Here is a 23922-nt window from a genome sequence, read left to right on the forward strand (position 1 = left end):
AAGTAATCTTTATTATGAATAGTATAATATTCCTAATTAACTTATTTAATACTCCTTCTGTTCCTTAATAATTTATCAATTTTTTTAATTTGGTGTGTCTCATTCATAACAAAGTATTCATTTTATTTTTTTTAAGTAACTATACTTTCTACTAATATTAAAAATACCCTTATAACTTATAATATATTACACAAACGTCCACTACTAAACAGGCCAATAGTCACAGCGAATTGTTGCAGATTTAAAATCCGTGACAATAAAAAGTCACGGACAACCAAACAGTGACAATATTATGTTGTAATTTTTTAATTCAAACTATTCCGTGTCAAATAATTGTAGAAAATGTCACACACTATTTTCCGTGACTATTTATAGTAGCAACATAAGTCACGAAACTATCTGTAGGATTTATATCTCATGGATTTTGTTGCAAACAAATTCCGATGAAAATGATTTATCACACAGATTGTCACGGAATTGTTCGAAATTAAATTAAGTTGCAATACAAGTAACAAAAATATCTGCAATATGTTATTTTGTCACAAATATTACTATGGTATATATTTCTGTGACTCTTTAAAGTTATAATATAAATAATGGAAATACTCCCAATTTTTAATTGTCACGGATTAAATTTATTGTCAACTATTTAAATTAATAAAAAAAGTAACATAAACAGCTACAATGTTTCTATTTGTTACTAATATTGTTATGGAATATATTTTGTGACTATTTAAGTCACGGCAAAGTAGCGATATCTCCGCAATACTCACTTACAATGTCGTTATTTCAATAGAATTCCAATAATTTTGATATGTCACAATAAATGTCACCGAATTTTGCAACAATCTGAATTGTTTCTCTCATGATCATAGCATATCTATTTTGAAAGTGTGTGAATTCACAAATTAATAAGTAGTGAAAATATCCACAAATAATTTTTTTTTTCTTACTAAATTTATTCGCAATTTTTTAAAATAATATAAATGGTTGTAATATTTTTATGTGTTACATATATTGTTATTTAATATTTTTTTTATGGCTATTCAAAATTGAGGCATAAATAATAAATTATTTTGCAATAGGTTGATTGCAACGTATATTTTTATGATTTTTTATGTAAATATTTAATGAAATTCACATAAATAAATATATATTACTAATATTAAATTAATAGACTATATCAATTTAAGATTCAATTAACAAGTTTAAATATTTAAGGAAAGAATATATCTATATCTATATATATAGATTTATATATTCTTATATTTCAAATCCAAATCTTATTAGTTGAGATAATTAAGGAAAAAATATTATCTATTAGGTGTATAAATAAAACAAAGTTAAACAACATAATCATCAAGAAACAGAAAAGTTTGTTATCTTTGATTTGGAAGAAGTCTCTTTTGTAGTGCTTTCCTCAATCGTCAATCGAAGCTTTGATTTGAGAAAAATCTATCATACAAAAATATTCTAACTCGTAAGTATTTTTACATTATTGGTGCATGTTCATGGGTATTTGTGGATTTTCTATTAATTATTTATTTTTCAACAAGCTGCAATTCAATTTGCCAATTAATTATAATTTGTTCTACTGACTTTGTCAAAACTCATAGATAAATTATTTTTTTTTATTTATTTAATTTTTATTCTTGCCTCTACCAGCACTTTTTTTTTTTTCGGGAATGCAGTCAAGTCTTTTATATAATTTTGAATTCAGAAACTCAAGTCTTTTTTTTTTTTATCCAAATTAGATAGTCTAAATATATTTATTGTAAAATTTTTTGATGTTATTTTATTTATTTATTTTAATTAAAAAAATTTCCCAGGTGCTTCCCCTCTCCCTCTCCATCTTCTTCACCCTTCCGTTCTTTCAATCGATTTTTCTTTTCTCCTTTTCTTTTTCTTCTTCGTCTCTACCCAACTTCCTAGGCCGCCGCAACGGTGTTCCTCTTCTCATCCTCTCTTCTTCTTCCTCCTTTTCTTCCTCTTTTTCTTTTTCATTTTTTCATTCTCTTAAAATTTTTCTTATAGAGCACGCTCCCTTCAAATTTTACCCGAAAAAACTATCGGATCAAATCCAACCTTCGCCAAATCGCCGCCGCCCGGTAATTTTATTTATTTGAATGTAGTTACTTTTTACCTTTAGTTATAAATTTTTTAATTCAACATACTAATAGACGATCATTCTTTTTGTGTACTACAGTTGAAAAAGTATGTGAAGACATTATCGCAGTTTGTTGCGCATACACACAACCCACACCTACGATTTAGTGATGACATCTCGAATACTGTAGAGCCCTTTCTTCAGTCAATTTCTCAAGTGCCTAAACCACTACAAATGGATGAAAATGCTCCAATCGAAACACATCAACGATCTGAGCAAGGTGACAGTGATGAAACAATTAATGTCACCCCTTTTATTCCGATTGATATAGTAGGATTGTCATTATCTTAGGAATATTATTATTTGAACTTTTGATGTCAGTATTGGATTTGACTTTCTTGGATTTTAGTAGATAGTCTATTATTATTTGTATTGTTTTTTATATAACGATTTCTTCCTTTATTTATTATCATATTTCATTTGGTATTTTTGTCTGTTAATTTTTTTTAATTTAATTTTTGCTTTACAATATAAATTGAAATACAAAAAAAAAATTATGAAATTAGCAGTATTATTTAAAAAAATATTCACAGTAATAGAATTGGCAACAATTTTTGTGATAATTGCAAATTTTACTGTTACAATTATCGTGATTAAAAATCTTTGAAAATGCTACAATTTTTTGTGACTATAATAATTATGGTATTGTTGCAATATTTGTCACGAAAAATAGTTACGATATTGTTGTATTATTTGTCGCTAAAACTTGTCACGATATTGTTACAATATTCATGAGTTAGAAAACCCATAAGATTCTTGCAACATTCGTGACAATATAATAGAAACGAATTTGTTGTAACTCTCGTGACTTAAAAATCTCAGCAATCCCACAACCTCTGTGACAATATAAAGTCACGGGGTTGATGCAACTTCCATGGATATTTTAAGTTACGAAAATGTCATGGAAATTATTCTGCAACTTATTTTCACGAAAGTGTCACAGTTTTAAAAAAGTCACCAGCGGAAATCTGCGGTGATGGTTCCGTAAATTTTTCCGTGACTGTTCAGTAAAAAGTCACCAACCAATAGTGAAACCGTGACTTTTTTTACGGTAGCTATAGCCTATTATTCTGGTAGTGGTCATTACATTTATATAACACAATACTAATAAGGTTATTTTAGTTTTTTCTATTTTATTCATACTACACTCTAATATAATACTAATATATCTAAAACTCTGTGCAAAAAGCAAACGGATACTTAGATAATGGATGTAATGGACGGAGGGAGTATCTTGTTAAGCTTTTCAAGGATTTCGTATACATAAATCTAATGACATCTAACTACTTTGCACTTGACAAATAAAATAGTTTGAAACGGACCATCAGATTATCTTCACTGTCCATATGACAACAAATGCAAACTTACATATTTTGTATTTGACCTTTTGAAATCATTTATATTTAACTAAATGTTGATATTGGTCAAATTTTTGTAGATTAAGTTGTGAGACATTCTTCGCTTCGCTTGAGGACTAGGTTATCGGTTCAATCCTGAGTGTGTCTCTTTGAGTCTCTACATACTTTTATGTCTCTAACATAGATATTAATATTAAAAAATAATACTTCTACTACAAAAAAATAATATATTTGTAACGGAATTTCATCCATAAAGTTCACGTAGCTAACATAATTTCATTCCTATTTCCGTCTCTAATATCATTAGTAACGGAAAAAGTAGATCTAGAGACAAAAAAATTTTGTTATAAAAATTATTTTTTCTTGCAGTGTTCATTCGCCTTATGTACCTTAATTTTTTTTTTTTGTTTCACATGTTTTACAATATTTTCAAAATAGAAAATATTAACTATATTTTATTTTTATTATATCATTTAAATAAAAAATTGAATATTTATTTTTCTCTTTCATCACATCACTTAATTCTCAATTATTCACTTGATATTACCCACTTCAATTTCGGTGTTGAAAACAAAATATTTCACAATATATGAGACGTAGAAATTATTATTTTAATGTAAAAGTAGAATAGGTAAAAAGTAAAATTAGCATATTATGAAAATTTTATTAAACAGTTAATAAAAAAAAGTAGTTGGATAAATGAAAAAAATAAGAACAATTTAGTTAAAGTAATTATATATGAATTATACACAAGTTTAGCAGACAAAAAAGTTGACATTATTATCTCCTATAGAAAGTAATTTTTACGATATTACAAGGAGGTGGATCGGGCGCTGATGTGTGCACTATCAGCACCATGCTGATAAAATATGGACCATCCATCATAATAAATAAATTTGAATGGTTTAGATTGAAGAGAGGTAGGATTATCTTTTTAAATCTAAAAAGTTAAATGGTGGATTTGTATGTACGTAAATCTCTCTTTCTCTCTACTCCCTCTTTCTCTCTTTCCTTTCCTTTTCTCTCTTGTGATAGACCGAATCGCGCAGACAATCCTCACTGCCTAGCCGCGGCAGCGCCTCCCCAGCCCTAGCAGCCGCCGCCATCTTCTTCTTCTTTCTCTTCTTCTTCTCTATGTATCTCTTCCTCCCTCTCTTCTTTTTTCTCCGAATAGTTGATCACCAGTTGTCTAGATCGCTGCCGAAAACTGCCGTTCTTTTGATGCTTTTTTTCCGTGTAGATATTAGTTTAAATCAGTAGTTTGTATGAAAACATGTTTATATTATTTTTTTTGGCAATTTTTGGATAACACTCATAATGTTTGATAGTACAGTAACATGCTAAACGCAATACAAGGAGATGTTTGTTCGTATTAAATAAAATGTTGGGTACAAAATATCTAAATGCTTATTCATCTTTTTTTCTATTTGTGTTAATAGGTTTTCGAAAGTATGTTTACAATTTATTTTTTGTGGCATTTTCTGAATAGCATTTATAGTATTTGATAATACAGTAACATGCTAAATACAATAAACAAATATGCTTATTGGTATTCAGTAAAATGCTTATAATATATGTAAACGCTTATTATACGATGCTCATAATATTTTGCAATTAAATCGTGTGCACAAAGACTGATATGTTGTTGGCATTGTTTCCCTTAGTGCTGGAGCAATAGCCAAATCTTGATCCGTAAAAATAGTTTTTTGTGCACGACCACCATGTACTTAAAAAAAATATTGAAAACGCATCCCGTAATGGATGACCTGATAGTGTGGGGTTGGACTTGTGACCGTGAACTGACGCCTCAGGTCACCTGCCACACATGGTTCGCCTAGTGTGACTTATCTGTCTGGCATAATTTGCAGAGTATTAGGTTCGGTCGAGGGTTTACCCAGTGTGCACTTAATATTGAAAACTCGCTTGAATGAATCTTGTGTTTCTTCATACAACAATGTAGGGTTCAACACATAATCCCAACCAATATTACAAATATATATATATATATATAACATACTCCCTCCGTCCACACACAAAGTAAATATTTACTTTTGGTACGATGTTTAAGAAATAATAGTATTTTAATTATAGTGGGTAGTTAAAAGTAATAAAAATGACATTTTTGCCCTTCATGTGATGTAAAGTAAGGATATTTGTAAAAAAAAAATGAGGTATTTAATTAAATGTTTATTTTGTAATTGGACGTCCCAAAATAGAAATATGTATACTTTCTAACCGGACGAAGGAAGTATTACAAATATAAATAGTAACTATATTGTAAAATTAACTATTTTATTGAAAAAAACAAATAAATTAAAAATACTGAGGCATTAGAGATTGAATTTGAACGGGTATGAGGATCAAAGTGTTGGTTAAAAATGATGGATTTTGTGGGATGTACCGCAATTAAAGTATTAATAAATTACTGTTATATATACATCAAGCACATTATAATCTATCACATAATATCTTCATATGTATTAAGTCGATGTTGTGTGACTGTTTTTTATTTGATGAAAAAATCTATAAATGTTTGTACTAATTTATAATAATGATTGAGATATTTAAGACAATAATTCATATCTGTTACTTTCTCAATCTCCCATTTCCTCTCTATCTATATCTATGTATATACATACAAAATATTTGATCTCTCTCACAAAAATATAATCAAAACTTTTAGCACATATTTTGATGTATGGAATTTTGATTGATAACTTTTGTTACTTTTTGTTTTTTATAATAAGAAAACTATAAATCCTACTATAAAGGTAATACTATAATATTTTACTAAATAAAAAAATAATTTTTTTTTTTAAAAAGACAAACAAAAATAGAAAGTGGTCACATTTTAAAAAAATAACTAAAGGGAGTAATACATATATACTTATTCATATATATACATATATAGATATATTATATGATACCCGGAGTTGGGTTATTGCTTGACCAACTCTCGTGTGTGTGGATGAGCCGGTATTAAATCATTCGGAGTTGGTTAGAAGTTAAATAGATTGAATAGACTACTAAAGTTAACAATATGCACATTGTTTTTTTGGAGCCCTAGGGTTAAGCGTGCTTGTTCTCCCAGGGTGCGTGTGAGTGAGGACAAAAACGCACTGAAATGATTCGTGTTGACCTGTGGGGTCAGTCTACGATCCCGACACACTTGTTCTTGTGTGGATTGCGGGCTGAAGTGTCACATATTATCTCTGTCATTTGAACTCATGTTCATTTGATCGGACACGAATTTTAAAAAGAATATGTAAAAAAAATCCTTTATAGTAAAGAAAAAATAGAAAAAAAATGTTATTTTTCACTAAAAAATAGAATGAGAATATTTTTTATGAAAAACCAAAAAAGGGAAAGTAAATATAAATTTGGATGGTATAAAAAGATTTACATTTCATTTCATGCTTATATATAATAATATAAACACAAAACACAACCATATATTTATATAATATATTCTATACTCATTTATTATAACAATTACTTAGGGTCTGCTTCTTTGACAAGTTTTGGCCAAATTTACTATTGAATTACTATTTCGAAAATAATGAACGTCAAACACCAATCAAACATTTATTTTTTATTTTTTATATTATACTAAAAATTAATTTTACATTCAAAACATCACATCAACACCTATTTATATCACATCATACAACTATTCAAATTTAAAATTTTTACTATTCAAATCCCAACTCAAAATCCAAACCCCCAATCAAACACACCCTTAGACAATTCCTCTAGCCTACTTCATAGGCCTTTGTAAAGGTTGTGTTGCTTGCTTCGATTTTTATTTTTATTCTTTTTTTAAATGTGGTTTTTTTTTTTTTTTATGAAGGTTACAACCCACTCAAAAAAGACAAACACCAACCAACCCCCTTCTAATCGTTACCCATAAGACGAATAGTCATAGAGTGATGCGATGAGACGATGTCGAGGGGGTGAACAATGGCGAGAGGGAAAATGGGAGAAGCCCCAAGATGGGTGTAGCACCTGTACAATTTTCCAACACCGAACTTCTTCTCTGGAGGCGTTTGATTGATTTCGAAATCGATTAGGCGATTTTTGAACAACCACGCTAATATTACAATACAAACTCAAAACAATATAACCCAATTTCTCTTTTTAATTTTTTATTTTACTACCAAAATAAAAAATTAATTTAGTATATTATACTTTTACACAAACACAATTATTATATATTAAATCAATATACTTCAAAATATTCAAAGTTCAAACCAAACTTACACTTCTAAAGAAACACCAAAATCCAAACTCATCTTAAAATTTAAATTTAGTCGAAACTCAAATCAATTTCCCCAAAACTCATCCAAAAGAAACAAATTCTTAATTTACAAAGAATTTTTTTTGAAAAAGTTCATGCAGGTTCCAAAATATTAAAGAAAAAATAAAAATCAGTTTTATTTTTTTATTTTTTTTTTCAAAGGAGTGATGGCACATGACAAGTCAACCGGATATGTTGAATTTGTTTTAATAATTATACACAATCTTAAAATATTTTATTCTATTTTCACAATTTTATTATTATTATTATTATTATTATTTTACATATATTGACAATGGACTTGTTGAAAATTGGACTCCAAAAACACATGTCCAACCCAATTGTTGTGGTCGGACAGATGGAAGTATTTATATTGTACAATAGTTTTTCTCTCAAATGACTTTGGAATATACAGCGTATCATTACAACTACATTGTCAAATACACAGTAGAAAAATGTCTGTTAATCACAATAAAATAATAGCAAATTCCAATGTTCAAATCGTGTAGCTATCACCAAAGTTAGAATCCAAACCTTATAGTTACCGACAAAGGTAATAAGTTTAAGGGAGTTTACCAGTTGACTATGTAACACTGATGAAAACTAATAACTTTGTAATAATTCTGTAAAAATTTCTTAAAAAATCTCCTCCAATTGAGGTCAACCGTACACATCAATATTGGGAAAAAAATGAAAGCAAACAAAACATAAGTGAATTTACACATACTACTGCAATATCTATAATACCAATAGCCAAAAAGTTCTTGACATGATTAGTCAAGTCATTTTGATTCCATACTAACATGCAGAAAATACATAAGTCACACAAAAAATACTTGATCAGAACATATTCATTCCATAACAACCAGTGACGGAATCAGCTTTGTGGCTCCGGGGAGGGGGAAATTGTTATGTTCATTCGTTTCATTTTTTTACCGTTTATTTTTTATTTCAACTTATTTCGAGCCTATTTTTTATTTGAATGGCTATTTTTGTGTGTACAAAAAATAATACTATAAGAACTTTCTCGTCGATTCATTTATACCAACTTGATGTTATCTTAACTTTTTTAATTTTTATTAACACTATAATATGATTGATATGATTGTGAAGAAAAAAAAATGAACAGAAACAATATTTAAGATAACATATTTTATTTTTTATATAATATATTTATAAATTAAAATATTATATATTTGTTGATATATTTTTTTCTAACAAACAAAAAGTAAAATTTAAAGATATGAAAAATATCCTTAAAACTTGATTAATTAGCTTATGAGATTATGAATCTCTAAACACTGTACCAACCATACATAAGAAAATAAACTGGAAATAAAAATGCTGAAAATTTAAAGTGGTGATTCCGAATCTGACTTTGCTTTATTGAAGTTGATTGAAGATGTCTTCTCCAAAAAAAAAAAATCTAAATCCTTAAATATTCATCGAAGAAAACGCTTGGAACCGTCGCCTGGTCGGTTACAGCAACCGCCATCAACCGCCCAAAAGAAACGTTTTGAAATGTCGTCTGGTCAGTTACAGCAACCGTCTCGCCTAACTGCATAACCCAACCGACTAATCCAGCGACTAATTGGTCGCTGGACCAAAAGACTTGTTGGCCGCCCCCACCAAGCGACCAAACTACTATTCACTTAAATGAGCAGACATTACTTCGCCCGACCTCCGTAGCCGACCGGCTAACCAACCGACCTGTCTATCCGACCGCAGACCTTCCGACCTATGGACCATCCGACCCGCTAACCAACCGACTTGACTATCCGGCCGCAGACCATCCGACATAACCAACCGACCTGAGCGCAAATTTTTCTTCTTTTCCACCTGACTTCGTGTCTAACTTTCTTTAAAATTTTGCTATCCTTATTTTTATTATTATTATTATTTTTTGTACGTGACAATATTATTATAAATTAAAATAATAATAATATAAAAGTTTATGTAGAGTATTAATCCCAAATTAGAGGGAACAAATCCGATTACTAAATAAAAAATTAAAAATAAATACACTTAAAAAAAATTAGGAAGAATTTGGAGTGTCAGTTGAACTCCCAAACTCCAATATAAATCGGTCACTTATAACAACAACAAGAGAAATCAAACATGAACACAAACAAGTCCGTAAAGAATAACATGTGATGGTGTAAGGGTTGGACGAATAAATGTGAGGTCATAGATTCAAATATTATTTTAATACTAATATCAACTATTTTTTTTTTTTTTTTTTCGAACCAATCAAAACAAACATAAAAAAAATTATAAAAAAAAGTCAAATTCGGATTAAATAAAAAAAGGAGCCCGGGGAACGGACGGGTTTAGGGTTTAGAATCAATTCTAACAGTTTAGGTCACAGTCGATATTAATTAGCGTCTCATCAAAGATGATTTTGAAGCGTCTTAAACAATCAAACCCGAAATTCTCTCAATTTCTGGTCTCGTTCTGCACTACGTTTCTGAATTACTGAATAAGAATGGCGCAGGCCGCCAGATTGAATCTACGTATGCAGAAGGAATTGAAACTACTGCACACCGATCCACCTCCTGGCGCCTCTTTTCCTTCTCTTTCCGACGCCTCTTCTTCTGCCTCGTCGCTAACTTCCATCGATGCACGTATGCGTTTCCCACCATCTCCCTCCTGTCCCTCCTTAAATGTCTAGAATATATGATTATGTAATTTTTCTCCTTTTGATTGCAGTCTTTCAAGGACCTGAGGGAAGTGTGTACGCCAATGGCGTGTTTAGAATTAAGATCCAAATACCGGAACGGTATTTTGTCTATCCTGTTTTCTCTTTAGTAATCGCTTCAAGTATTTGTTCGTGGCCGTTGGGAATTATTTTGTTGATCTCTTCTCTCTTTCTTGTTTGTAGATTGGCATGCAATTTATTGTCTGATGCTTTATTTATTTTTATATAATTTTTCTACTTTAAGGTACCCATTTCAACCTCCTATTGTGACCTTTGCTACTCCTATATACCACCCAAACATTGACAATGGTGGTCGCATATGCTTGGATATCCTCAATCTCCCGCCTAAGGTTTGTATGTTCCTCCAGAATTTTTATTTATGCACTACTGTACCTGTACATTTTCTGTTGTAGCCATCAATGGTTAAATAGAAACGATGGGTGTAGAAAAGATTTATTAGCTTGAGCTGTTGGTTTATATGTTTAAAGATACTCTTCCTTTAAAGCTCCATGGGTTGCTGATCTTAGATTGGGAGAATGCATAATTTATTCACTTTGTGCTATGTTTGTTTTCGCGCACCTTGGTTACTTGATTTGGAGAATGGGTTGAGCATTCATTTCCTAGAAGCTTCCATTTTGCTCCAGCATTATTCTGGTTCACAGATTAGGTTGGTGTCTTATTTTTGTCATTCCTGTTCTGTTTTGTTTGGTTTGATGAAATATTTGAAAGAATTGGAACATTTTTTGGTACGGCACTGTATAAAATTTTAGAAAGAATATGGAGTGATATAGGAAATGTCTTGTGCACAAATAAACTCATCATGCTATTATGTTTATGCACACGCAGGTACTGTGCTTACATTCAATGCTTCTTAAACACATTTTATTTATTATTTTATTTTTTGTGTTTTTTAAAGAATAATCATTGAAAGGTGTGCAAGAAATAAGTTCACTTTTCAGTCCTGGAGCTATAGTAATCATAACCAATAAAAAGTGGAGTTGCTGGTTTTGGCGAACTGTCAAGGGTTAATCAGTGATTTATTTATATTTGTTTCTAAGTTGTAGGATAAGAGTGGAAGCAAGTAGTAAAGCTACATAAATTATAAGAAGAGCATCAAAGAGATAGTTCACTTTTCAGTACTGGAGCTATAGTAATCATAACCAATAAAATGGAGTTGCTGGTTTTGGCGATCTGTCAAGGGTTAATAAGTGATTTATTTATATTTGTTTCTAAGTTGTAGGATAAGAGTGGAAGCAAGTAGTAAAGCTACATAAATTATAAGAAGAGCATCAAAGAGATAGTTAGTTACCCAGTTTGGGGAACACCTAGATTTGGGATGCTTTTGCTCAGCTATCAGTCTATCACTTCTTGCTTCAACACTGTACAATATCTAATTCAAACATAAGTAATGCCAAATATTTTGCTTGTAGAAAATACACTAAAAGGCTACAAAAACATTGTTACAAATATTTTTTATCCAAGTTCTCTTGGAAACAACCTCCTACCATTATCATTGCATTTAAGCTACTAAGATAGCCTTGTCGTGGATGTGATACTTGGCCTTTTTCTGAAGTCAAAGGATACTTAGAGCTGTTTCATTTGTACAAAATCAACTTTGTTCTAAATAAAGCCATAGAGAAATTAACTTACATGCCATTGTTAATGCTGTAACATTTTTACAGTAATAGAGAAATTCTGTTGGCATCTTGTCCATTCTTCTATGATCCAAGTATGCCATCACATCAAACAATCATTTCAGTGAAAATTTTACTATTCGAAAAACACACCAACACACCAAAACAGAACCAAACAAACTAATTTCTCGCAACATCAACTTATAGTGCTGAACCGGAATTTGGTGCTGTGATTTAAGAAACCTTTGAACTTTGATGGCTGAAACACCTCCTGCTAGAATTATAGCTTGGTATTACTTTAATGAGATATTATAGTTAGCTATGATGATAAACAAACGGAATTACTTTGTGATAATAAAGCAGCATTACAGAGGGCATCCAATCAAGACTATTACATGAGAACCAACTCATTAAAGTTGATTGGTAGGCATAGTTGTTGCTCTTGGATAAAGGAAAATAGAATGGACCACTAAACCACTACAGCAGGATGACTGTTATATAAATTTTAACACAAATAATATGCTATATGTACATAATTACAACCATAGCACTAAAGAAATTCTCTGGATTAATAATTACTTCAAATGACAAAATACAATATAAGTCTTATATCAAACAAAATATAGTTTTCATAGGTCTTATATTAAATGTAAACATTGCTACTTTTAGTAGATATATAATCAAATACGATGAGATTCAAATTCTAATAAATAGTTCACCTTTATTTTTTTTACTTTCCTCATGCTAGTTTTGATGTGTATGCCTCTTTAGTCTCTTCATACATATGGTCTTCATCTTGCATAATATTTGTTGGCCTTTTTTTTTTCTAGAGTTGGATTTAAAAGCAACTTTCTTTGTTGTTTAGTGTAGGTAGCAGGCTTGTAACACTCCAGTTGGCTACTTACTAAGATATCACACTATGCCACACAAAAGGGACCCACATTGACTCGTAGGCCCTCTAGCGTGACACTATGGCTAATTTTTTTATTAAATAAAATTTAAGTGATTTAAAGAAAATGAAAATTTCACAGATAATTTAAAGTGGTGGCCGAAGCCAATAAGTTTACATAAAATTCTTAGTATCTCAAAGGTCTACATGACATAAAATAGAATGATATTTAGATGATTCAGGCCCATATGCTCCAATACCATATTCAATACATTAGGGGTGTGTTCGTTTGTAGAATTCTAACAAAATTCTACTATTCATCCAATTTTTTTCTCCCAAAAACATCAAATCAAACACCTATTTTTCATTTTTTATATTATACTAAAAATCAATTTTACATTCAAAACATCACATCATCACCTATTTATATCACATCATACAACTATTCAAATTCAAAATTTTTACTATTCAAATTCCAACTCAAAATCCAAACCCCCAAACAAACACACCCTAGGTAAATCACTCAAGGCACATATAGAAAAAGTAAAGAATCAGCATACACTTATGTTGAGTAAGTAGAAAAAAATAAACAGACATGGAATAACATAATCCAAAAACATTTACGCACACAAAATGAAGTAAAACATTTTCTTTCTAAAGTAATTTATTAATCCTCTATTGTAAAAAGACAGTTCACTAGGAATTCCGGGTAGGTTATAATTTGGACCAACACAACCGATTCTTCCTTATTCCTCTACATTACTACAAAGGTAAGTAAGTTTATAGGACATTCTCTCTAACAGAATATTCTAACTTTCCTATTTAGGCAGAAGGTAACCAATTTAATTATCTTTAAAAGTGCATGATAGGGCGGTCCAGTGTAATACTAAGTCATGAGCACTCACTCTATATCATGGAATCAACCTAAAACATGGCCATCATACCCAACTCTCTGGGCATGCACATCTTGGGATCATGCTCAAGTTAGCTAGTTTCATAAACTATTAGGATGTGTTTGGTAAAAAGAATGGAATTACATAGAAAATCAGAGAAGAAAATTGTAGAGAAAAAGAATTGAACAAAGAATAAGAATTGATTATTTTGTTTCATAAGATACAGAATTCAACTGAGAAATATAAAAAGAATACAACAGTCTGGATGAATCGATCTAGAAGAGACTATATATTGCAAGTGGAAAATGAGAGAATGAAGGAGAAAACAATGAATCAAGTAAGAAAAAATTAGTGAAATGAGAATCCTTGAAAAAATAGTCATATCTAGTTAGTATTTTTTATGTTTTAATAATAATTTAGATATGATTTATATGAGATCGGAATAATATACTTTTAAAGGAGATCGTAAAAGTTAAATAGTAAAAAAAACAAGAACACACTTTAGGTTTTCAATTTTTATTTCTCTGACTCAAACAAATAAGAGAAATAAAAATATTTCTATTTATCTATCTTCATTTCCCTATGCCAAACACACTCTCAGTTGTTTGTAAAGTATGGAGGTGGAGACTTATGTTGTCATTATTCCCTCACATTCTACAACTATCAATTTTCTCATAAGTTAATCAATTTATCCCAACAGAGTACAGTCTTCAAGGCTGTTATGGTGAGGTTCTGGGCACGGTGCCATCAAACCGCTGTATTGCGTAGGTGACATGGCGCCCACCATTCCGACAATATAGCGAGTCTACGACATGCCTATTATAAATTTATAGTATTTAATTATACAATATAAAACTAAAGCTTTAAATCACCAAATTTGATTTAAGTTTCAAATAAAATATCAAAATAATAAAATACCTAAGTATTAAACATGACTGTCCAAATACTGAAGTACCAATATGTCATTATTAAAGTTTTAAAACGCCTAAAAAAATCATTATCATCTAAAATAAATGAAAAAACCATCAATTTCTAAAATATCAGGATAGTCTTCATTAAATATATCATTTTTATGACTTTCCTTCATTTTTACCTACCAAGGATTGGTTAGAAAGACCACGACGACAATCATACATGTTATTCCATTGAAATTCTTCCAGAATAAAGTATTGAAATTGCTTCCTTCCTTTGCAGCTTTTGAAAACGATGTGTAAGCTTCCGACTGTATTGGGGCATACACCAAATTGTTTAACATCTTGTGCTCCGTTCTATTATCTTTTTGGTGTGAATCTAAAGACCAAATTATATCAATAGTTAAAGATTATTATTAAGATATTAATATAACTAAATGCCGAACTAATTTATTTACAAATTCAAATGTGCTCCAATTGCGTTCACAACTGGCAGCAGAGTAGCAAAGACTAATAGTACGTATTGTAAGTAGTTGAAGCTCTTCGTTATGACCATTATTTGCATCTCTTCCTGCAACTAAAATATCAAGAAAGAATTGATTTAATATTCGAAATTAAATTTCATGAAAAATGAAGAAAAATAAAAAATACAAGTTTAAGAAACTTGTGGGGACTTTTTTTGTGTTTGATGTTTGATTGCCAATTGCTGACCAAAGCTTCCTCGTATTTTATTGTAATAATTTGTTGTCTGTTAATTTTTTCATTTTTCCACATTTTCAAGAACATCGGTAAACAAGTGTAGTTGCTTATGAACAAATATATGATCATTTCTCTTCAATTCAAAATATTTTGAAGAATTTAAGAACAATGCAGCTCCCTATAGTTTTACTGCCATTTGATGCTTCTATTGATTCCCAGTTATTTTTTTTTAACTTGGCCAACAACCTAGTCTTGTTGTTCTTTGTAAAAGATTAAATTATTTTCAGCATGATTCATAGCTGAGGAAAGCTCGGGCATGGCTAACTTTTCATCGCCATCAACTATCCTTAAAATAATCAAAAGAGGAAGTGTTGCCCATAAACAATCTTCCACCCGATCCTAAAATTTGGATAAGAGAATGCTTTCTATCACTTTTTTGTACTATTTGACATTTTAGACTTATTATTGCTCCTATCAGCACTTGCAAATAATCGTCTCAATTCATATCTGTGGTTGTTCAAGCTTTTTAGGGTGAGAAATGTAGTGGCAAAACAAGTAGCCACAGGCCTCACAAGATCTTTGCCACCAGTTCTTTCCTTATTGCACTCAAAATTTTTTCATGTTATGAAAGTGGTGACATCCCTAGCCCTTTGAATGTAAGATTTAAATTTGTTCATTTTTCAATGTCATCTATGCAATGGACTACATAAGGTGTTTAAAATATATTAAGAATGCATTGTTTTAGTTGTCTTCCTGCCGCTTTATAATTTGCCCTATTAAAAGTCACAATTTGAACATGTTCTTTGCCTATTTCTTCAATTCTCTTCTCAAGTGAATTTGCCAACATTTTTGCATCATGTTATTCAACCGATGGGCGTCAATAGATTTCAATAAAAGGTTTCCTCTAGATTATTGACAAGAGAATTTATCAAGTGACATCATATTGTGCAAATTGTGTCTTATAATAAGGAAAATTATAAAGTGGCGGAAAAATTACTAAAACAACACGTTCCTAATATCTTTTGGACATCTTATGCTGTCCATTTCATAGATTTTATGTTGGGGACATTGGAATATTCAACGAATTTAAACCTTACATTTAATGGGCTAGGGATGTCAAGATTTTTATTTATTGACATATAATTTTTTTAGTACAATAAAGGAACAGACAAGTGGTAGAGATCTTGTGAGGTTAGTAGCTACTCATTATGATACCACCTTTCTCACTTTGCAAAGTTTAAACATGCACGTAAATGAATTGAGTCAGTTATTTATGATTGTTGATTGTAGCGATATGTGATAATAAGTTCAAAAGAAAAAAAGTAATGAAGATCATGCTTTCATCAAAATTTGAGATCGGGTGGAAGGTTGTTATGGTCAACACTTTCTCTTTTGATTGCTTTGAAGATAGTTGATGGCACTGAAAGTTAGCTATGCCCAAGCTTTCCTCAGCTATGAATCATGCCAGAACAAAAACAATTGAATCTTTTATGAGCAATAAGATTAGGTGGTTGCTAAGTTAATGGAAATAATTGAGGAATGAGAGAAGGATCAAATGGAGTTGAAGCTCTCCAGGGTTGTATAGTTCTTCAATCCTTTAAAATAATTTGAATTGAAAAGATGTGATCCTATATTTGCTCATAAGCAACGGAAATTATTTAATGATAATTTTTTATAAGAAAGTTAAAATTAGTGGACAAGCTGATCATTATGATAAAATGTGGAAGTTTTGGATGAAATTTGCAATCAAGCACTAAACACGAAAGAGTCCTTGTAAGTTATTTTAACATGTATATATATATATTATCTATGAAATTTAATTTTGAAGTTCAATCAATTCATGATATTTTAGTTGATTTGTGTGATGCATATAGTGGTGAGAATGAAGAGCTTCCATCACTTGCATTATGTACTATTAGTCTTTGTTGATTTTTTACTTATTGTAAATGCTATTGGAACACATTTGAACTTGTACAAAAATTAATTCAAACATTTAGTTATATTAATATCTTAATAAAAATTTCAAAATTTTGATATAATTTTTTTTTAGATTCACACACAAAAAAAGACCAAAGCACAGCTAAATGATTTAGTATATGTTAAATACAATGGAAAGATTGCACATTAATTTCAAAAGTTGTGGGAAGAAGAAAGCAATTTCAATCTTTTAATTCTTGAATAATTTTAATGTGATAATGAGTGGGTTGATGATTCTCAATATTTAGTTCATGAAGATTATGATCTGAAATTGCAGCATGTAGATGAAAGCTATAGGTGCTTCAAATAATCTCGATTGTTCCAACCTACGAAGTAAAGGTGTTAGTGAATCCTTAGATCCGTCCGTCTTATGCGATTGTAGTCGTGGTCCTTCTAACGATACTTGGTAGATGAAAATGAAGAAAGTGATGGAGATGATACATATAAGGAACTGACAAGATATTTGAGAATTTTTTTTTTTTTTAATCTCTCTATGGTGTTTGAAACTTTAATAGTGATATATTTGTACTTTAGGTATTTTAATGGTGATGTTTAATATTTTAATATTTTATTTCAATACAATCAAATTTAGTGATTGAAAGTTATAATTTTATAGTTAATGATTAATTTAAGATATTTATAATAGACAGGTTGCTGTCTCACTAAATTGTGGCCAAGGCCATATGACGGTCCGATTGTGTGGTGCTTAGAACCTCGCATTGGCAACCTTGGTTTGGACTGCGTCTTAGTCTTCTGTTGTGACTTTCACTTCCTTTGGTATCATGTGTATATTCTTGTATTCTAACATCCCAATTGGGTCAAGAGGGAAATCACTGTAAAACTGTAATGTTGGATGAATCCTCTGGAATGAAGGATAGTATACATAATTATAATTCAAGGTCTTTGCCCCCAAATTGGCGTAAAACATATCGAAGTTAATTCTTACAACCCAATTAATATGATTTAAAAATTGAATACAAGTTGGCACTTCAGCCAGCTGCATGACCATCATAACCAACCCTGATGATCATGCTGTTCTACACCTTCAAAACCTGAAAAGCTGAAACACAATAACAGGAAAACTGGTTGGCACTTTGCTGAGTAAGTAGGAGTCAGATAGTTTATAGTTTGATATGCTGATTTAAGAATTAAATAATATGACATTTTTAAAGTTTTTTGGGGATGAAGAACTAGTGAGTTAATCTATTATCAATCGCAAGTGACGATTTCTTATTTATCCTTTTATCGCGCGGGTTAGTTATTTCGGATTTTACATGCTAGGAAGAGCCTAGTGGATGAGAGGAGAAACACCACACTTAGTCATAGTATGCGCAAAATAGTCCTCTTGCTATATTAGTTGCTAAGTCTAGTGGCAACGAATGGGGAATGCAATTCTATGTTAACCCCCCCCCCCCCCCCCCTTATGTGCGCGCCATTGAATAGTGGAAAAATGACTCTAGGAATCACTCAAAGAGTGATAAATCTCTTACCACGCTTCCCTCAGACCAGGTTGGTATTACGAAACTGGTTTATTAGATTTGGGTTGTTATGTAGTAGAGATTGGAAGTGATTTAGTTGACTCTTGACTGTACAACTGTGCTTTAAACAGTTCAATTTGCATTTTTGGTAGAGTTAACTCATTCTAGCTATTAGATGTTGATTATGAGCTTCCCTACCTAACATCTGTTTATTTGATCTAAACAGGGCACTTGGCAACCATCTTTAAACATTTCAACTGTTTTGACAAGTATTGGGCTGCTACTTAATGAGCCAAACCCCGATGATGGCCTTATGCATGAAGCAGTGAGTTAAACTATTTTCTAGCCGTTAAATTAACCAAACTGCAATGTCAATGAAACTATTTTCTAGCCGTTAAATTCACCAGACTGCGATGTTAGTGATGTTTTTTGTCTTGCAGAGTAGAGAGTTTAAATATAACAGATGTGCTTTTGATCAGAAAGCTAAATCCATGACTGAAAAATATGCCAAAGCTGGAGATAGTGGCAGAACTGAAAGCAAACATTGCAATGAATCTCATCAATTTCCAAACACAGAATATGTAAGTTTGTATTTGGTTAGATTGTAAGTTAATTTTGATATAACCTATTTTATTGCCTTACTGCAACAGAATGAAAAAGAAGGTCAAAATGCATCCACATGTGTTCCTGAACACTTATTATGCAAAGAGAGATCTGATGGAAGCAGCAGGGAGCTGTTGTCAAGGTTTCCAGGATCCTGTAGTAAGTTTGATGGCAGTATGATCAAAGCACAAATTCATGATTGTTCGACTCTTGGAACTGATATTCAGCAACATAAAGAAGCTAATAACATTTCTATTAAACATGCTGAGAATCCTAGTAAATTACCGGCCACTAGAAAGAAACTTTCGCTACATACCCCAGTTGTTTCCTCTGGTCAAAATGGTAAAAGTGGTAAACTTTCTCAACGAGTCGATGAACCCGCTGCATACCAGAGAGCAGGGAAACAAGCAGTTATTGAAGATACTCAGCTTCCCGAAAGAGCTAAAGAAGTGCTACAGAATTTTGGAGATAAGACGCAGGGCTGTGACAGGGAGAAGCCGAGTGTTTTAGAATATGAGAATACATCAATTCCTTGTGGTGAAAAGTTGGAAGAATGTTTGGTGTCCTCCGAGACAGGTGAAGCTGCAATTGTGTTGGATAGTGAAGACAGTGAGGATGAGAGTGCAGCTGTGAGATCAACATTGTTGGTAGCTAAAAGACGCTTGCCAAGGAAGAGAAAATCTGGTTTCTTTAGGTGAAGAAATGGTGGTTCAAACTTCTTGATTTTTTATGGAAGTAGAGAATGTTTTTGTGGTCATCACATTCTCCCTTTTTACCCACTGAAGTAACAACAGTGTATGTAAATTCGGGATTTGAATTGTCTTTTACCATTTTACATTACTAATCATTCATTTTCATGTTAGTTCACCATTGAGGCACAGAGAAGCTTGCATCACAACTCTGGACACTCTCCAGATTTCATGCTGTACAGAGCGCCACGACTCGGAAGTGTTCCGGCGCTTCGCCTCTTCAAGCGCATCGTATACTGCAGGTAGATCTTTCGACCCGTAATTGTTATGCTTTGACGGCGCATAGATCTGAGGTGAATTAGAAGATTTTATTAGTGTCGAGTCGCAGATAGTTATGGATATGGGATTGCGATTGTTTATATAAGACATACCAAATGTTTGAACAACGATCTTCCCGGAAGCCCGTCTGCATCAGTGAATGCGCGCTCCGCCATCATCAACCTGTCGTTTACCTCTCTTACTTTCTGGACATTACCCCGGCTTCGAATCCATAGCTTTGTTCGTTGGAGTTCCTAACGAATTCGATTCCTTTCCAGTCAAATAAATACTTTACCACGAAAATAAATCATCATTTGAAGTATTCTACCTTCCTCTCGTCGTTTATCTTCATTGCTGCCCTCTCGAGTTCGTTAATTGACTCTAGCAGAGGGTCGAGGGTAATGTGTCGACTAGATACTTCAATTTTCAAGCCTTCAGCACTTTTCTGTTGTATACGAAAGAAATTACTCTTCAGATGCACTCAATGTGTACACATAGACCAAAAAATAAATACAACTCATTTTCGAATGCGCGCATACCTTAAGCTCGAGAACATATGAGTAATAGTCGAATGGTAAAATCTCATCATCGGCTAGCTTTAGCGCGACTAAACCCCAAACACTTGCAACTGGTCGAACGAAAACAGCCATAAGAGAGAATGCATTTTGTTGCTTGGATTAAGAACATAACCAAACCTGCAGCATGTCTTCGGAACATCGGATCGCCAAATTTGCTCATCCAGACAAAATCATCGTACATCGAGTGGTAAACAGGGTAACCTGAGTTATCAGAAAACTTCAAATAATCAAATTGTGTTTATACAATGGAGGGGTCAATGCAGAAAGATCATCTAATCCTGAGAACAAGCAACTTCAACAAATTTTCCTGAGAAAATCAGGCGAATAACCGGCAGTGTAGTCATTGCATCGAGCATATTCTAACATTAATATCGAAACCAAAGATTACCGAAGGTTACCGAGCGTATTACCTCCTCCAAAAGATACATCCGCAGCTGGAATACCAATGTGATGCACAAAAGCTCCATAGTCTGAACCACCGTCTCCTAGTCGATCAATCTTCATCCACAACTTCACTATTACATCCTTAAAAAATGCAAGAAACGTCGCGCCTAATTTAGCCATTCAAATACTGAACTTACCACCGGATTTCTTTCTGAGCTAATCCAGGAATCATAGATAGTTTGCGACGAATTGTCCGGATCCAAAACCTTAAACAAACATAAAAACAAGGCAGAAGAACCCAAAATAAACCTCTATCTATACATTCAAACAGAAACTCCTTATTCACCCTTGCAGTTGAATTTCATCTGATCTGTTGTCTACCTGCTTCGTCGCCTGTACGATCAATTCATCAAGCTGCGGAGTTGCCGCAGCTTTGAATCCAGCTCCTGCAACCGCAACATCGACATTCAAGTAAGCGACAGCCTTTGCTGCCAACATTTGCCTGTTCTCTTCAACCCATTCCGTAGACCCTATCTGACAAACAAAAATCAATCAGTCTTCTTCAATTATTAGGTGTAGCACAGATTTAAGACAACAAGAATTACGACCAGGCCGTACTCCTCGGCGTCCCAATTACACAATACTATAGTTCTTCTTGGCTTCCACCCCTTTTTCTGAAGCTTCCAAAGTCTTTCTGCTACCTGGAATATAATCATAATTCAGAAATTTAAAACTAATCTCTTGCCAACAAGAATCGGATACAAATCCATTCCTATGACCTCTAGCAGGCATGCTGTGCCGCTGTTGGGATCGGCAGCTCCGAAAGTCCAGGCGTCGCGATGATTTCCCAGGATAACAAACCTAGCAAAGGTTGCTCATCATCCAATGAATTATAAAGATCGAATTTTTACTACATTGTGTTGTTTCTTGATCTTTTGCAATCGAAGTACCTGTCAGGTTCTTCTGATCCTTCGATGATCCCAATCACATTCTCAATCTTACTTATCACTTGTTTCCCCTACAAAATATCTCAACTTTTTTCAATCTTCCTTCACCTATTATATGTCTACTGCAAATTGTGATCACCTCTTACCTCATAAGTCAAATTCACAATCCCCGGACCGGGTCCGGTTCTGTAGACCGGCGCGCCCTCACCTCCCTGCCAATCATCGGGCGCCACCTGTCCATCAATCGACCTGATGATGGCATCGCCGTCGGCCCACGAAATCGGCAGCGACGGAATCACCGGAACGTTGCCGGAATTCTCGACCTCGACATCGGAAATTCTCTCGCAGCCCTCTGTGCTGGGCCACCCCGGCGTTGTAGGGTCTCCCTCGCCGTCGTAAAGGGTGCCGACTTGTACGCCGGAGGGAGGCATCCATTTGTCGTCGGGAAACCATCTCGCCGCCCCTCCACCGCCGCCGTAGTCCTTTCTGTCGGTGAAGATCAAAACCCCAATTGCGCCGGCGGCGTAAGCGTTCCTCACTATGTCTCCTCGGAAGATCTTCCCGTACCTGGCGAGGACTATATTTCCCGACGCGTCGGCACCCATTAGTTTCAGTTTCTCGTAGTCCTCTATTCTCCCGTAATTGGCGTACACGACGGCGCCGGCGGCGGTGCCGGACTTGGCGTAGGCGTGGAAGGTGGGTTCGACTTGATCGGCGACGTCGGCGTAGGGGTCGCCGGGGTAAATCTCCTGCCGGAGAGGGAACTCCAGCGGCGGTTGCGGCGGCGGGCGGGTGAGCAGCAAGGAGCGGGAAATTGGGTAAGTCAAGGCGGCGAAATAGTGTTTGATGTGAGATGGGATGTTGTAGGAAGTGAGGCTGGATAGAACGTAGGCGGCGGCGGCGGCGTTGGCGGCGGAGCCGGCGGGGTGAGGGCGGCGCGTTAGGATGTGGAGATGGTGGGAGACGTGGGATTGGTTGTCGGAGGAGAGGGAGAGGAAGAGGGAGTGGTAGAAGGAGGGGTGAGGGATTAGGTAGTAGAAGAGAGTGATGGAAGTGGCGACGTCGACGAGGGTTGGTACTGCTCCGGCGACCATCGTCGGAGATTTCATTAATTGGATTCTAAGAGAGACGACGCCGGGAGGTGGTCGGCGCCGGCGGCCTTAATTTGAAGGTCTTTGTTTACGAACAAGAAAGGATCTTCTTGTGGATAAAGTGCTACTTTAAGACATAATGTAACTAGAGGTTCCATTTTCATATATGTGTACCTAGAAGACAGACTAATTCATGTGATCACAAATATTGTTATTTTTATACTAGTTTTTATACAATCATGTTACACTATATATATGGTGATCACAAATATTGCTATATTTATAGTAATTCTCTTTTTGGTAAGTACTTG

At 33.2% G+C, this 23922-nt stretch overlaps 2 protein-coding genes across 2 annotated transcripts; one reads left to right on the forward strand and one right to left on the reverse strand.

Annotated features, from left to right (window-relative positions):
- Positions 1-10157: 10157 nt before the first annotated feature.
- Positions 10158-20466, forward strand: LOC127264888 (probable ubiquitin-conjugating enzyme E2 37). The gene is made up of 6 exons (XM_051294457.1): positions 10158-10446; positions 10532-10601; positions 10765-10870; positions 19228-19326; positions 19442-19582; positions 19652-20466. The coding sequence occupies exons 1-6, from the start codon at positions 10308-10310 to the stop codon at positions 20300-20302; spliced, it is 1206 nt and encodes a 401-aa protein (XP_051150414.1). The 5' UTR covers positions 10158-10307; the 3' UTR covers positions 20303-20466.
- On the reverse strand, positions 20385-23764 carry LOC127264887 (probable glutamate carboxypeptidase LAMP1). Its single transcript, XM_051294456.1, has 12 exons — positions 22667-23764; positions 22524-22591; positions 22353-22434; positions 22182-22274; positions 21955-22107; positions 21771-21839; positions 21600-21687; positions 21307-21390; positions 21151-21239; positions 20940-21056; positions 20725-20865; positions 20385-20641 (listed from the first exon to the last, which is right to left on the reverse strand). Exons 1-12 carry the CDS (start codon positions 23627-23629, stop codon positions 20459-20461), a joined length of 2130 nt encoding a protein of 709 aa, XP_051150413.1. The 5' UTR covers positions 23630-23764; the 3' UTR covers positions 20385-20458.
- Between the last annotated feature and the right edge of the window lie 158 nt (positions 23765-23922).

Source organism: Andrographis paniculata, unplaced genomic scaffold (assembly GCF_009805555.1).
Source record: "Andrographis paniculata isolate CXL003 unplaced genomic scaffold, ASM980555v1 Contig71END, whole genome shotgun sequence".
Lineage (NCBI taxonomy): Eukaryota > Viridiplantae > Streptophyta > Magnoliopsida > Lamiales > Acanthaceae > Andrographis > Andrographis paniculata.